Below are 16,473 nucleotides of genomic sequence, written 5' to 3'. Positions count from 1 at the left end.
TAAATGGTTAGCAATAACAACGACAGTGATATGGATTCCACAGATATGAAGACCACGGTGTATATGTCGTGTATTGTGAAGCACGAACTTTATTTGTTTTGAGCATTAGCACAACGTGCACACTATATTGAAGCTATAAAAGAAGTGTGCAATGTGGAATAACATACTAGTTCAAATTTTATTCAGTGCCATTCCTTCGGTTAGTGTTTCACATTCAGCTCTACTATTTCCTTGGCTTCAGACGAGTTTTCGCACGAGTTGGCAACTAAAGAAAAGGTTCAGTGAAGCTCGTGTGTCACCACTTCCTTCCGGTTTATTTTTTTTTTTTTTTTTTGTATCTGATTGACACTGAAAACAGGAATACTTGAACCGATTTGAGTGGCTGAAATTAATAAGCAAAACCGAAACGTAAGTAAAATCCAAAATGGATTTCCTTGTAGCCATCGACAATGCAGATGCCATCTAGTGCGTACTATCATATACAAATGCGCTCAACATTAGCAGCAATTCTCCATCATGATAGCGTATTTGCATACTTGTGTGATCTAAAACACGCCGTTCATTTCAAACGATACGTGACCAGCTGAGTGTCTCAATTGCGCGCTGAAAGTTAACCGTAGCATATGCGAAGGGCTAGTTGGTTTTGTGCCGGCCAAGTATCAACGCGGATCCCATTCTGATTGAATCGAACAATAAAGCCGTTGGTTTGGTTTTACCTGAAAATATGTATTGCTTTGATAGCATATTATAAATCAGCTGGACGGAGAAATTCTAGTGGTATATGTGAGCATCTATGCAATTTGAAGCATAACAATGATTTCACGAATCGAATTAACAATCATTGAACTATGAAAATGAGCTGTGCATGAGAAAATATTTACTTGTGTAATGTGTTACTAAAATGAATATGAAAACGTCGCTGTTGCAATTCTCCGGTGAAATGATGCCGCTTAATATTTTAACTCAATAAAAAAACATAATATTGCATGAAAGTGAAATGTTTAAGATATTTAGAAGAACAAAACTGTGAGTACTTGAGTACTATTCTTTCGAAATAAAGATGATAATAGATAATCGCATTCCAAGGAGTTAGTAAGTAAAAAACCATATCATCAAAAAGTTTAACTTTTGTATTTATCAATGCAAAATACCGTCAAGTCACCATTCACCATGGATCTAAGAAAATTTGAGGCGAATAAAGGCTGTCGTTAATTGCCCTCATTATAGGTTAGAATTAAAGTAATTACCACAAAAATAGAAAATTTTTCACAAAAATTGATGATCAAGTTGATGATATAGTACATTTAGTAGAGGATGGGAAGGTCGCCTGATTCCGTGGTAGGTCACCATTCACCGTGGTAGTAGGCAGTGCCTACTAGGCACCCATTCACCGTGTATCAGAAGATTTTTTTCTTTTGTTTGAAAATAATCAAAACCACCTAGCAAAGTCAATTTGCATCGTTTATATTCATTTTAAGTAATAACTTGCAAGATTTATTTAGAAAAACGAATTTTCAAATTTTCATTTTTTTTTCTACTTAACAACAACTTAGCAACATTGGTCACGGTGAATGGAGACCATTGATTTTTAGGGTACCCATTTACCGTGCCCTCATATCGTAGAGCAAAAATCCGACTCAGACTTCATTTGGAAGGTGACCCCAAATTTTTGCACGATGCAGCATCCTAAGAGGTGACCCCAAACTTTTGCACGGTGACTTGTAAATTTAATTCGATAATTTAAATTATGTTATGATTTTTTCCGCTAAAATCTAATGAATGGCTCTCAAAGAGGATAGAAATAGGGTTCTAATGCAACTTTAATTTAAAAATTTGGTCGACCCAATTTTGAATTACACTGAAAACAATTTTTGTTCAGATTTAGGAAAAACACGTAAGTTTAGGTAAACTTTTTGTACTAAAAATGTCATATAAAGTTTGTGAAAAGTACCTACGAATCAAATCTAACTCATTATCTTTCGATAGAGCCTGAGAACGAGTGGATTGAATGAAAGATGACTGAGATATGACCGAAAAACATTTCCATGTTTTTGAGGGGGTGACCCCAAACTTTGCACGGGAGTGTATAGCTAGGATAAGGATGCGTCACGTAATCAGCCGATATGAGACCATTTTGCTGTCAAACGGAGACCAGCCGCTGAGTGGTCGAAAATGATAACCGTTTGCTGCGATCAGATCGCTTTGTTGTTGGTTTGGCTGTGTTGCTAGTTTGCAGGTTAAGCATGTGATACCAATATCTATATCAAGGAATTGGCATCCCTATCCCACCAATGCAATGTTTTCGTAGCCAGCATAACAGCGGCTCAAGCGTAGGGCTCAAGCTGACAACCTATCTTTCAACACAGCAGCATAATTTTAATGCGGGGTAAGAAAACAAGAAGACCATAACAGTCCCCTGATCTATATAGGGTGGGGCGGGGCAAGATGGGTCGCGGGGCAAGATGGGTCAGTGCCATTTTTGGGCGCATTACTCATGTTTTGATTATGTTAATAATTTTGTTAGATGACCAGCGTGAATATACAAAAGTTTGGGGCATTGATGGAAAAATTATTCACTTTCATTGGAAATAAAAAATAAAATGGTTTTTTGCCATTTTTTTTATGCGATACATTCCATATAATCTCCATATCCACGGTCGCGGGGCAAGATGGGTCACCTTCAATTTTGAACGTATTTTTGGAGCATTCAAAACTTATTTATTTTTTATTACAAGACTATCTCATAAATGACTTCAATCAAGCGGAATGAACGCTCAAAATTATAACATAAAATTATGATATTTTTTTTGTGAAAACATCGATTTTTAAGTCGCCTTAGGACCACTCAATTCTTAAAGTTTTTTTTATATTCCAAATAAATTTATAAAATGTTTACTAGTAGCTCTTGTTTACTCAGTATGGATATGGAGCATATATGAATGCGGAACAAATCTTATATTTTAACGTTTTTCGTTGAGAAAATTTGGATTACTTAAAAGGTGACCCATCTTGCCCCGCACTTTTTTCACGGCGCAAAATCGATCACTTTTTAAAACTGCTTGTTAAACATCATATTTTGTATTTAATGAACTTGTTATCGTCTTTAAGCATAGCTAACTAGTGTATCAAAGATAAGCGGACGAATACAAACCAATACGATTTGTAGACTGGCGAAGACTGGCGCTCGAGCCTAGCTATTTAGCACTGTAGTTGGAGGAAATGCCAATGCAGAACCCGTAGCTTCCGGGAAGGTAAGCCCAGCTCCCTGGGTTAGTGGGTTGGTGTCAGGCCCTGCGAGCCAGCCGTAAAAAAGACTAGCACCGGAAAATCAACAAAATCAACGACTTGTGTTTACAAAATTGTGGTGATCCATCCTTAGGTGACCATCTTGCCCCGCCCCACCCTAAATAAAAATGGAATGGTGTTTGTATGTCACGAATAGGCTCGGGAACGGGTCAACAGATCGACATGATTGTTTCGCTGTTGCATTCCGCTAGGGCTCCGACGTGTTCGTACGAAAAAATAATTAGAAAAAGTGACCTGGAAGGCAAGAAAAACAGGAAAATCTGAAAATCCATTTTGAGGCGCATTTCTTCATGAAACCGGATGTAAAAAAACAGAGTAGGCAGGCAGGACGACGTTTACCGGGACTGCTAGTTCAAAATAATTATATGTTTCTATTCAAGTTTAATCGACTCAAATATGTCGGCATTCAAATGTAAATCATCCTAAAGTGACTCGTTTGTCTGAACATTGATAGAATTCATTGTTTTGGTACAAAATCAATTGATTTTTTTGATATATTTCACTATAAATGAAAAAACTTTTCATTTGAAAGCAATTTTACTTGCAAGCTATGCTATTTCAATTGTAAATAGTGATATACGGCGCGAAATATGCATCCAAATTTCAATCGTTGAAATTAATTTGTGTGAAAGATTTGGATTAAAGTAAAGTGGCACCACTGGATTTTCATCTTCGACAAAATCAAACGAAAAAATAACAAGGCAGGCGAATTTCTGTTGTCACATCCTATCCTAGATACATAGTAGTTCATCCTTCGAATCTCAATACGTGCGAGATCGTTCTTATTGAACAAAGTAAAAATATTCTGTTAATAAAGTATCGTTAGATCGCATAAAATTGATCGCCATGACGGCCATTTGTTAAAGCGTTACTTCTTTAAACTAAATAATGACAAGAAAAGATTATTTAGTTTAAATGCCATTATCTGACTCAAGGTTTCTGAAAGGTGAGTTTTTATAGCTAATCCTTTACAAATTGAATTCGTGAGTATTGTGTTGTTCTTGGCTGTGCATGCATCACTCCTGTAGGGGTGAGTATGGCAGCATAATCGATCGCGTTCGCTATTGTCTCGAGTGAAAATCAAAACAATAGATGCGCGGGTGTTTAGTGTTCAGTATTGTGTTGTTCTTTGCTGAGTATTGTGTTGTTCTTTACAAAGAAGAACATTAATCAAGACAATTAGATGATCGGCATTGAACCACAAAAACCCCACAACAATTGGTGAGATCTTTCCAATATTATTTATTTATAAATATTTCTATTTCAGTATATTTACTTTATAACTGCATATAAGTTGAAAATTCGCTATTTTCAACATCCTTTCATCTATTGGAAGATGCTTCAGTTCTGGCCTCTTTCTAAGTTGATGAAGGGATTTATAAATGCTTGCAAGGACTTGGCCAGGTGAATCTATGACATTGTAGATAGTAGCGACATCAGCAATGTCAATATTCAACTTTGCAACTCCATTCATGATTTGTGCAAGTATTCATGATATGCTATGCTATGCTATGCTAATCCTTTACAAATTGAATTCGTTAGATTAAATAATCTTCACAAACTATGCGTTAAGTGATCTTGGAATACGAACATTAACAGAGGATAGACAAAATGATCGGGACAGGCAAAATTTACACTTTTCAAAAAATGGTCAAATAGCTGCAACTTTTTTAAAGAGTGCATCAAAAAATCTTTAAATTTTACTATAAGTTGATCAACTAGTTGTGAATCAGTTATCCAATTTTGGGAAAGATCGGGCTATTTTACATGAAGTTAGAAAGACTTCAGAAAAAGTCATGATTATGTGATATCCAACTTTGAACTATTATGTATCCGGATTCAATGAACCAAATGCAATAAAATTTTGAGCGTTCATGACTTATATAAATAGCTTTGAAAAACTTTTGACATAACCTAAAATTGTTAAAACAGAAGGAAATTATAGCACAGACAAACAGACGTATCACTTGGAACAAAATGCGGTTAAAATCATCGTAACGAAACATAATAGTCCAATGCTAAATATGCTGTGCTACGCAAACTCACTGAATAGATGGCGGTAGTGAGCAAACGTCAAACAGGAGCGAAAACGATGCGAGCGCCGTGGGCGACCGATTTGCGAACTAAAAAATATTTGAATTAACCGTTAAAAAGGGAAACGATTGGAGGTGAGTAGAGTGAGACGTCTGTTTGTCTGTGATTATAGCGTTTATATTATTTTTCTGATATGGCACCAAATTATCGAAAATTTCAACATCGCTTCAAAATTCGAGATGGTAATTATAGTTTTCCTTCTAATTGACTTCGATATGAATATGTTTTGAAAGGAAGTAACAAAATAACCGGCAATAAATTGAAAAAGTAATGAAAAACATATTGAAACTAGAACAATTTACTGAAAAAAATCATGAAATAGTTAAAACCGCTGTAACTTTTTTCGTATTAATAACACAGCGCAACATTTTTTTGTCTCAAGAACAAACTAATTTGTCTCTGACAGATTTTGAGCCGCTGAATCCGAATCTGGGCTCAGATTTGCTTCAGCACGTCACAATTTTGAGCTATAAAGGGTATACGGAATCAGATTGCGCCACGGAAAATAGTTTATAACTTTTGATTGCATGCATCAAAATGTCTGATTTTTTAACCACTAACAGTACATATATAGTGTGCAGATGATACCGTAAAATTTTCAGAGGAATCGGTGAAGTTTGGCGGAGATATCTGCGACGTTGAAAAATCTGACTTTGGGACTCTTCCGCAAACAAAGAATTAAAATAAAATTTATATTATATAGATCTATCTCTAGGAACAGAAATACCATAGATGGAACTACTAAATCGATTGCAATGATTTTTTTTCTGTAAGTGAATTACGTATGAAGGAATATTGTTTGAAAGTTTCATTTGATTTGGGCTAGCCATTAAAAAGTTGTGATCGTATATGTGTCCATAAATCGCAATACGCAAACCGATTGAACTGTATTGAGACATTCAAAGTTATCTAACTTCCAAAGTTTTCAGCCAAAATGGCTCAAAATTTGACTGTACTAAATTTATTATGATAGTTTAGGACTGTCAAATTTTATTTAGAATCGGAGCATTGACTATTGACTATTCTACTGTCAAAATAATGCACACGGACCTTAATATTTTTATGAAGGACCTAATATTTACTCTGAAGCGGTTTGTGTTTTGAATTCTAAAAAAATTCAGTACTAAACCGATCTTGATGAAAATTTCACCACTTCATTTTTATTACGTTGTTGATTTATAGTTAAATTTTCAGATGTTTTTAAAAAGTAACAATAAAGTTATAGCCTAAACCATTTTCACAATGAGTGTAGAATAATTCCAAAAACCTCACTGTCTCGTGTCGAAGATATCTCCGCCAATATTTTACCGATTCTGATGAAAATTTACAGTATCATCTGCGCACTATTAGCTATTATTGGTGAAAAAATCAGCCAGTTTGATGCATGCAATCAAAAGTTATACACAATGCAATTTGGTTCCGTACACCCTTTACCTCAATTCATAGGGCAAAATATGCGATTCTGTGTTTTTTGATTGCAAGCCATTAAGCATGGAAATATTTTTTTTTAACAATCAAAGGATAAATTGGTCATTTAACATCATTCAAAATATTTCGTTTTCAGGGAAGGGAAGCAAAGCCGTGGGTGCCGAGATGAACTAGCCCTGGGCTAAAAATGTCTCAATGAAGACAACGAAAACTTGCCCCGGTGTACCTTACAACAAAAATGTTACTTGAGACTTGTTTAAGCTCATATCTCCACCAAACACTTGTACAGCTGCCAAAAAGTATCTGTGAAATTGTTAGCAAGCCATGGTTAAGTTATTTGTTCGTCATAGTAAGCCATGTATCCTTGGAGACTGAAATAAACATTCTAATATTCACCTAAACTAATCCAGACGTATATAACAGTTTTGCGAAGAGGATTACGGTAATATCGATTATATGTCATTCCCCAGAAACCCATTCCCCAGAATGAAATTCCCCAGAATGACCCAATCCCCAGAAATCCATTCCCCAGAATGGGACATTTCCCAGAAAATTATTCCCCAGAATGGGACATTCCCCAGAAAAATATGAGAATCAGTAGTTCCATGGGAATTCAGGTGAATTGTTTGTTTTTAGAGCTCTAGGTGATTTGATCGAACTCCAGCGGAAGATCAAAACACTTCAGCGTGGTTCAAAGCACCCTTCCGTCCTGGAAAATTCAAAATCGTTGAATGAGATAACTTTCAAATGGACATGGTTTTCATATAATGACGCCTTCTTCAGTGTACCGTCGATGGGGGTGACAATGGGTCTAGGGGGTGAGATTGGGTCAAAACGGAGAAACATAAAATTTGGAATAACTCGTCAACTATCACTAATTTATAATGAAAACTTTATATTATTTCAAAGAGGGTATGTTTTTAAACGTCATGATGCAGAATAAGATGTTTAGTAATAATCGTTTTTTGTTAAATTTGTGGCTAAACTTATGTGATGAAACTACTAGTAAATCACTCTGAAAAAATTTCTCCTTCGCAATGTTCCACACAAGCACCTAACCATAAATTTTCTTATAAGTAGTAAGCTGTAGGTATTACCTGGTTGATGTAACGAAGAAAGTGGGCTGTCAATGCACTTTTTATTTAAAAATTCAATATTTTCGACCCTGTGTCTAAATATTGAGAATGGGGGTGAGATTGGGTCAAGCAAATTATCGACTGCACATAACCTTAACTAAAAATTCAACTTGTTATCCAGTCCCCATTTGACTTTAAAGTGGTGCCATGTTTACCGTATCTTCATAAAAGCACGCTTTTTTCGAAAATATGCCGAAGAAGAGTCAAGCGAGTGTGTTCATACGTTTAGTGCCTAAAATCATTTATAAAAATACACCCATGCGTTTGGATAGCTCCTCTAATCATCATCTAGCCTTTAGTGTACTGCATATTCGTTTGAATGTTATTGCGAGAGAGGGTCTAATAATGTGAAATGATGTATAACATAATATTTGAACGACCCTCTATCTTGAGAGGCCAATGATCATGTACATAATAGTTTATAACGAAGGGCTTGGTTAAACATTTCTTATACAGTATACTAAAAATATCAATTTTTTTTTCAATCAATCTTTCAATGCGTCCCTCCCTCATTGTAATCTTCCTCTCTCCTCTCTGGGGCCGTCCATATACCACGTGGACAGCTTGGAGGGAGGAGGGGGTTAGCGAAAAGTCCACGCTTGTCCACGGAGAGGGGGGTGGGGGTTCGTCAAATGTCCACGTGGACAACATTAACATATAAATTAGGAAACAAGAATCAACAAACGAAACAAATTATGTCGTATTATTGATGAGATTCTCTTCAACAGTTCTTTCATACATTTTATGTTATTATACAAAAAAAAATATACTGATTCACAGACTAATTTGTTTTAAAATATCAGAATTTCTTATTACTTAGTTTTCTTCATCGAGGAATATACTGGAGATTTAAAATGAAGTGTAGACCATGCAAATGTTGGTGTTTCAGTCAGAAAATTTTCTTTGAAGTGCTGTATGAATTTTTCTAAGTTTCATATCAATTTTTTAAGCTACTTCAAAGTTTCAAAATACATGTAGGGATTTGCAGGCTTATCTCAAAAACTTTTTTTTTTGTAGGTTCCTTTAAAATTTAAGATGTTTCTAATGGATATTGAAGTCTCAGCCTCACCAATACAATTTAGTTGCTGTAAATTTTGGTTTTTGTAAGAATCTAAGAAATATAATCTTATCTCAACAAAAATCTAAGATTTAAAATTACCTTATCTCAACAAAACAATCAGACAATCATAGATTGAATAAATATTCTAAAAAACACCGTCTTCAACCAGAGGCCCTACAGACTAAACATTGAACAATCACTAACATTAGGCGATATACATTACACAAAAAACACCCAATGAAGAATTTCCGTTGTTGAAAATTTTTCACTCACACTCTCACAAACATTAAGCTGAATTAAAAACAATGTTGAAAACTTGTAGGTACCTATTTCGTGCTACTTGTTTGTATTCTATGTAAAGTTATAGAATATTTGTATTTTATAAAGTTTTCAATTATATTTGAGACATGATTTACGAAAAACAAAATGAAAAAAAACTTTTCAAAATCACTTTTTCTATTTTTTTAGAAATGTAAAAAAAAAACTTTTTTTTTTATGTCCACGTGGACAATGGGGGAGGGGGGTAGGGGTCAATGAAAAATCCACGCTTGTCCACGGGGAGGGGGGAGGGGGTCAAAAACCATGAATTTTCTGTCCACGTGGTATATGGACGGCCCCTCTTGGAGATTGAAACTTTAAAATTTAAAGTGAGTTTAAATAAGGGCGAAAGTAACATGAGAGAGTTCTCTTCATCGACTTTCTCTTCTGCAAATTACAGTGACAAGATGCATATTCAATCGAACTTTTTTACATTTAGACGCTAGATTGCATCGCAACCTAGCGATTTATGGCCAAAAAGTTCAATCATACTTACATCTTGTCACTTTAATTTGAAGAAGAGAAAGTCGATGAAGAGAACTCTCTCATGTTACTTTCGCCCTTATTTAAACTCAATCTAGAAATGAGGATGATTATGGTGGCTAAAAATGGCGATTCAACATACAAACGTTATTTCATCAAATTTCAACCATTTTTCGGTTGTATTAGCCCTTTTAGGTGTATTTATCACCTTTTAAAATTACCTAAATTTTTATTCGTCATGATTACATTGTATTTTAAATAGATTTACTAGATATGATCAATAAAATTAACTTATATTCTTAGATAGGTGACTTCGAATACTTTGACCCATTCTCACCCCCTCTAAGGGGTGAGATTGGGTCAATTTTCGATCATTTGTAGTTTAGTAAGTAATTCATATAATGTGATACTTTCTTGCTAAACTTTCATTACCATATAGAAGAGTATACATACCAAATAAAAAGTTATTCCGACTTCAATTGCATTTGTTATTTAACAAACAATCTTTGAGTATCCTTTTTTGACCCATTCTCACCCCCAACGACGGTATCTCAAATGAATATTGAGTTAAGAACAAAAATTCGGCAACCTTACTTGAAGAAGGTTGTATTTCTATAAGAATGGTAACTAATGTCAGGCATTTTATCATTCAACTTTAAATAAAATCTAATAAAAAGAAAATCTCAATTCCAAAAAATCCCAAAAGATCAGCCTGTTATTTAAAGAAGGCAAATTTCAGATGAAAAAAGTAGCCATTCTATATATTTTTGCATGAAGTTGAATATGCAAATACCAGTGTTTTGAAAAATGAAAAAAAGATGATGGCTCATCAGGACAAACATTCCATAAACTGAAAAATAATATGGCCGAAAGCACACTAGGCTGCAAAAATGTTGTTTGGGCCTCAGTTTAGGCTTTTACTTGCTACAGTTTGTGCTCATGTAAATTGGCATATACTACATAACAGCAAAGGTGGTTAGATGGAAATGATGAACGACATGTTCCATTGTTCGATAACACGAATAGGTTTGTAAAAATAGTTCTACTTCAAATAATATGAATGTGATTACTTTTGTGCAAATCAAGTTGTCAAATGCCTTAGTGAAGGTTTTCGGATGCCAGACACTGGGTTTTATCCTTGTGTGTTCCCTTCAAAATTTCTAAAAAGGATGAAACCATACATGTAATTATTCCAATGTGCATTCAAAAATATTTAATGGAAGTGTACATACTATTCATTCTACTTATACATGCCATATAAATCTGATACATTAGAATAACTTTATCAGCATTAGAAAGGCATTTACAAAAAAAAAAGTTGTATTGGGTTTACTCGACGCAATTTCGTGTTGCCCTGTTTCAGTGTGATTTGAGTTACCAGCAAAATGGTACTCACTAACCTGAACCCAGCAAAAAAAAATGTTAATTGCGCTTCTCGCTCAACAGATGGCGGTAGTGTAGCATGCACAGTGTGTCACCGAGTACGAAAAAAAACTACACAGATAAAAATAATGAGATTTACACGTCATGTAAACTTCAGTTTAGTCATGTAAACTTACTATGATGATGGTTTACATGATATACCATGTAAATTTGTGTTGTATGTTATGTAAACACACAGAGTCATGTTGATTTACATGACATATAATGGAAGTTTACATTACATTTTATGACTCTTACATGATATGTCATGTAAGCTTCTGTGATATCCCCGCTCTAATCATGTGCATCATCTGTCACATAATTTTACCCTCTCTTTTCGATCTGTGTAGAGTCAGTAGTTCGGCCAAAGTCCAAATAAAGTCGTCCATCTCCCATACAATGGAGAGAAATTTCAGGGTTCACGAAGTACTAGACCGAAAAGCTATGATACCTTCGTATAATGTTACCTTGCATTCTACTACACATCAAAACTCTAGTTCTCCGCTACTGTTGCTATGAGTTACAAGCTACTGTTTATACAAATATAAACATGAAAAAATCAGACTCTGGCAGGTAATTAATTGAATGATAATTTTCTTCCAACAATTTAACGCTTATTTTATTTATTTTAGGAAAAGGAAATGGTCCCCGATTATTTGCGGTCGTCAGCCTTTCCAACGACTCTCCGGTTACTAATCGATTAATTGTATGAACGCTCCCTGATTATCTGCAGTTGCCTGCCTTTCTGGTCGCTAATCATTCTGGTTGCTGCTTGATCCATCGATAGCTTCTGTCGGGTTGACTTTTGGCCGCATCCCTGCAAAACTCTGGTTTTGCACTAGCCGATGTGCGACCGCACAATGGTTACTGCCCATACCGGCCACTCCTTGATTCCGCTTCAGAAACTCTCTGGCTTGACTACGTTCTACGACCGCGGCTCATTCTCCGATCAACGATAGTTCTTTTTCTTCCGCATAATAAACCGCTATTTAAGTTTACTCAGCTTAATTACTCCTACTAAGTTAGAACTCCCACCGAAAACTCCCCCTGCTTAACACCCTGGGACCCGGGAGGCATAAGATGACCCTGAGTGCCCACCCCAGAAGCGGCCGTGGTTATGACCAGCTGCTTGGGGCTTGAGCCGTCCTCTTTTGGGTCAGTGCGATCGACTTTCGGGATCAAAAATTATGTTTCATGAAAAAATATAAAATTCCGGACAGTGGCTAGGACTGTGGCAACACACAAATTTGACATATTAAATTCATTGTTGAACTAGGTTCGTGGTTCGTTGTCATAGGTTACTAAATCACAATGTTAATAAAAATGAGGTACATCAGTCAAATGTCAAACTTGGGTACCGGGGACCAAATGCAGTACTAGAGTTGGTACCCAGTCTGAGCCTGAGTGCTACGACTTTATTTGGACTTTGGTTCGGCCGCCAAAGAGCTCTCCAACAAACCAACTAGAAAGAACAGCCAATTTGAAAAAGAAGGGATAATCACAGATGAAGTCAGCAGCTACTATTACAAGCCACCAATCAATTAAGTAATGGTATATGTAGACAAACACTAGTGCAACTACAAGCATAGTGCTGCTCAACCTCCCGTATCAGGGTTACTCAAATTTTAATCCGAAACCAATTTGAAAATGAAAATAGAAACGATTCTGGGGAATGGCTTTCTGGGGAATGGGTCATTCTGGGGAAAGGCTTTCTGGGAAATGTCCCATTCTGGGGAATGGGATTCTGGGGAATGGCATTCTGGGGAATGGAGTTCTGGGAAATGACCTACAACCGGGAATATCAGCTTTTCAAGACGAATTCATAGTTCCAAAAATCACTACTGGACATTCTACAGAACCAACAAAGGATTCTCGACCGGCTTATGGAAAATCAGTGTTCTGCAAATCAAGAAAACGGAAGCTCATCAAGCCAGCAAACCGTCTTTTCAACGCAGAGATGTCACAACCAGGAGTTCCTTTTCGAGTCTTTGTCCAGCGGGATCACGGAATTCACGTACGATCCGGAGAACGGCATAACATTTGCAGCGTGGTTCTCAAGATACGAGGATTTGTTCCATGAGGATGCAAAGAACCTGGATGACGCAGCGAAAGTTAGACTCTTGCTTCGGAATATAAGCACAGTGACTCATCAAAAGTACATCAGCTATATTCTAGCGAAGAAACCTAAGGATCAAAGCTTTGAACAGACCGTTTCTACATTGAAAATCATTTTCGGCAGGCAGATATCGTTGTTCAACGCCAGATACCAGTGTTTGCAGTTATCGAAAAGCTCCAGTGACGATTTCTATACGTATGCGGGTGTCGTAAATAAAAAATGTGAAGAATTCAAGCTAAACGAAGTCACGACGGACCAATTCAAGTGCCTTATGTATGTTTGCGGCCTCAAATCGCATCGCGATGCAGACATCCGTACCACGCTTCTATCCAGAATCAAGAGTAATAAGCCAGGAAAAGAGATGACGGTGCACAAACTAGCAGAAGAATGTCAGCGACTGGTAAATCTGAAACGTGATACGGGGATATGCACTATTCGAAATACTGTTCGTTCATCAATCACGAGTGCCGTACGTGCCAGAAGGTAGAACACAAGGAGGGATACTGCGCCTGTTTTGAGAAAGGAAACAAAAAGTACAAAGAAAACGGTAAGCAACGATTCAACCAAAAAGCACAAGCACAAGGAGTGTTCACCATCAACCAGGTAGGCCTAACAGATAGACGGAAGTACATCACGGTTGGAATCAACGGAGTGACCACGAAGCTTCAACTCGACTGTGCCTCGGACATCACTATCATTCCCGAGGACGTCTATATCCAATTAGGTTCCCCAGCAGGACGAGCACCATCCATCGATGCGGTTAATGCAAGTGGCGAGGAAGTTGGTATCAGTCGCGAAATAGAATGCAACGTTTCTTTCAACGGAAAAACCAAAACCGGAAGATGTTTTGTAACGACAGTGCCGGGATTATCTCTGTTCGGCATTGAGTGGATTGAAATGTTTAATCTTTGGGACGTACCGATCAACGCAGTGTGCAACGGTTTGAAGCTACAAAGTTTTCCACGAACGGAGGGACTTATTCAGGAGCTTCAGCAGGAATTTTCGAGCATCTTCAGTGACGAACTTAGATTATGCAAGAAGACAACCGTATCATTCACGGTCAAGCCTGGCATCAAACCAATATTCTGTCTAAAGAGACCTGTACCGTATGCAGCAACAGCCAAGATCGAAGCAGAACTGGAACGTCTTCAGAAGCTCGGAATCATTACACCAGTGTCGTATTCGGAATGGGCCGCTAATGACTAAACCAAACGGACGCGTCATTATTTGTGCTGATTACTCAACTGTTACCACCATCCATTACCACTACCTCAAGACATTTTTGCCAAGTTAGCTAACAAGAAGGTTTTCAGTCAAATTGACCTCAGCGAGGCTTATCTCCAGGTCGAGGTCGAGCAATCATCGCGCAAGCTTCTAACAATCAATACAAATAAGGGGCTATGCCTACAGAGTAGTCATGGCCAAAACGAAGGGCGCGTCAGCACCCCCAGAACGCTCCCCAGAGATGCTGCAGAAGATCGTGAAAACGCTGTTCCCGCGCCACGATACAAGACCATGGGCTCCCGTTCCCTATAGCCAAACCGGCCATAGCGCGGTAGCCCCGGTGACGAACGACGAACTCATTGCAATAGCGAAGCCGCTTAAGTTGAACAAGGCTCCGGGTTCGGACGGTATCCCGACATTAGCCATCAAGACGGCCATCGAGGCTAAGCCTGACATGTTCAGAATGGCTATGCAGATGTGCCTAGACAGAGGCGAATTTCCGGAGAGGTGGAAAAGGCAAAGATTGGTTCTACTGCCCAAACCCGGGAAGCCACCTGGCGACCCGTCGGCATACAGACCTATCTGCCTGCTGGACACCGCCGGAAAACTGTTGGAACGGATCATTCTGTCGAGGCTGATGGTCTATACCGAGAAACCCGATGACTCTGGTCTCTCGGATAACCTGATGTGCCTTAGGGTGGTGAGCGCACATCGCACGGTCTCAAAGGACGCGGTATGTGTGCTAGCGGGCATGATGCCCATAGCTTTAGTGGTGGCAGAGGATGAAGAATGCTCCGATCGACGCGGCATAAGAGGCGCGAGGCGTATCGCCAGAACCTCGTCTATGCTGAAGTGGCAGAGCGAATGGGATTCCTCCAGCAAGGGTAGATGGACACACAGGCTCATACCGAGCGTGTCCAAGTGGACGAGCAGGCCCCATGGCGAGGTAAATTTTCACTTGACTCAATTTCTGTCAGGCCATGGGTGCTTTAGGTGGTATCTGCACAGATTCGGACACGCAGGCTCCCCCGCATGAGTGTGCAGACTGCGACGAGACCGCGGAGCATGTGCTCTTTGAATGTCCACGTTTCGTGGAGCAAAGGTCGAGTATGCAGGAGGTATGCAGTAGAGATATAACGCCTGACAACATTGTTGAAAGGATGTGTATGGGGGCGGACAAGTGGGACTCCGTTACTTCCACGGTTTCTCGAATCGTACTTGAACTACAGAGTAAATGGCGAGCCGAACAGCAGCTAGTTGAGTTGGCCTCCCTTCCCCATCCAGGAGCTTGATTTCAACGGGTAGTCTAAGTACTAGCCAGGACCCGAGCCTCCAGGGGAGAGTGAACAACTTAAGGCGGTAGCTGGTGGAACGCTTACTATTAGAGTGTACTCATGTACGGTCCCCCCCCTTCTCGAAGTCATCCCTAACGGGCGTACCGCGAAGGTAAGGAAGAGAGAGAATGAGTTTTTAGTGGGTCGATCCCCACATCACCCGAGGAACCACCTCTTGGGTATCTGTTGCAGATTTTCTCATTCTATAATAAAAAAAGGGGGGCTATTCGAGTTCACACGGCTTTCCCCTGGTGTTAAAACAGCCCCTGGTGCATTTCAAGAAATCGTAGACAACATGTTAGCTGGTTTGGAAGAAGTTAATGGATATCAGGACGATCTCGTTGTGGCAAGCGATTCTGTAGAGGAACGTATCCATCATCTCGAATGTCTGTTTGCACGTATTCAAGAATTCTTCATGAGTGAAATCAAGAATTCTTCATGAGTGAAATCAAGTATTTGGGATTCATCATTGACAGTCAAGGAATTCGTCCGGATCCAGAAAAGATTCGAGCTTGATAGCTTAAGATGCCAGCACCACATATATTACTCATA

At 38.3% G+C, this 16,473-nt stretch overlaps 1 protein-coding gene and 1 long non-coding RNA gene across 5 annotated transcripts in view; both read left to right on the top strand.

Moving 5' to 3' along the window:
* Positions 1–159: 159 nt before the first annotated feature.
* The window catches only part of LOC109411550 (sodium/hydrogen exchanger 9B2), a 113,829-nt gene continuing 97,515 nt past the window's right edge, over positions 160–16,473 (top strand). Inside the window, exon 1 of one of the 4 annotated variants that reach the window (XM_019685088.3) lies at positions 160–408. Coding sequence is in view for 1 of the 4 variants with exons in the window: in XM_062851709.1 (XP_062707693.1) it covers positions 1,061–1,092 (32 nt within the window). In the remaining 3 variants the exon portion in view is untranslated. Of the gene's footprint in view, positions 409–486; positions 784–842; positions 1,093–16,473 lie in introns of those variants that run through there. The other 3 variants (XM_062851710.1, XM_019685089.3, XM_062851709.1) reach the window with 3 other exon arrangements.
* LOC134288044 (uncharacterized) lies at positions 11,613–12,245 on the top strand. Its single transcript, XR_009997722.1, has 2 exons — positions 11,613–11,820; positions 11,880–12,245. It is a non-coding gene; the product is annotated as an uncharacterized LOC134288044 (long non-coding RNA).

This window comes from Aedes albopictus, chromosome 2 (genome assembly GCF_035046485.1).
Source record: "Aedes albopictus strain Foshan chromosome 2, AalbF5, whole genome shotgun sequence".
Lineage (NCBI taxonomy): Eukaryota > Metazoa > Arthropoda > Insecta > Diptera > Culicidae > Aedes > Aedes albopictus.
Note: the sequence above shows the minus strand (reverse complement) of the source record. Positions and strands in the feature narration are given on the sequence as shown.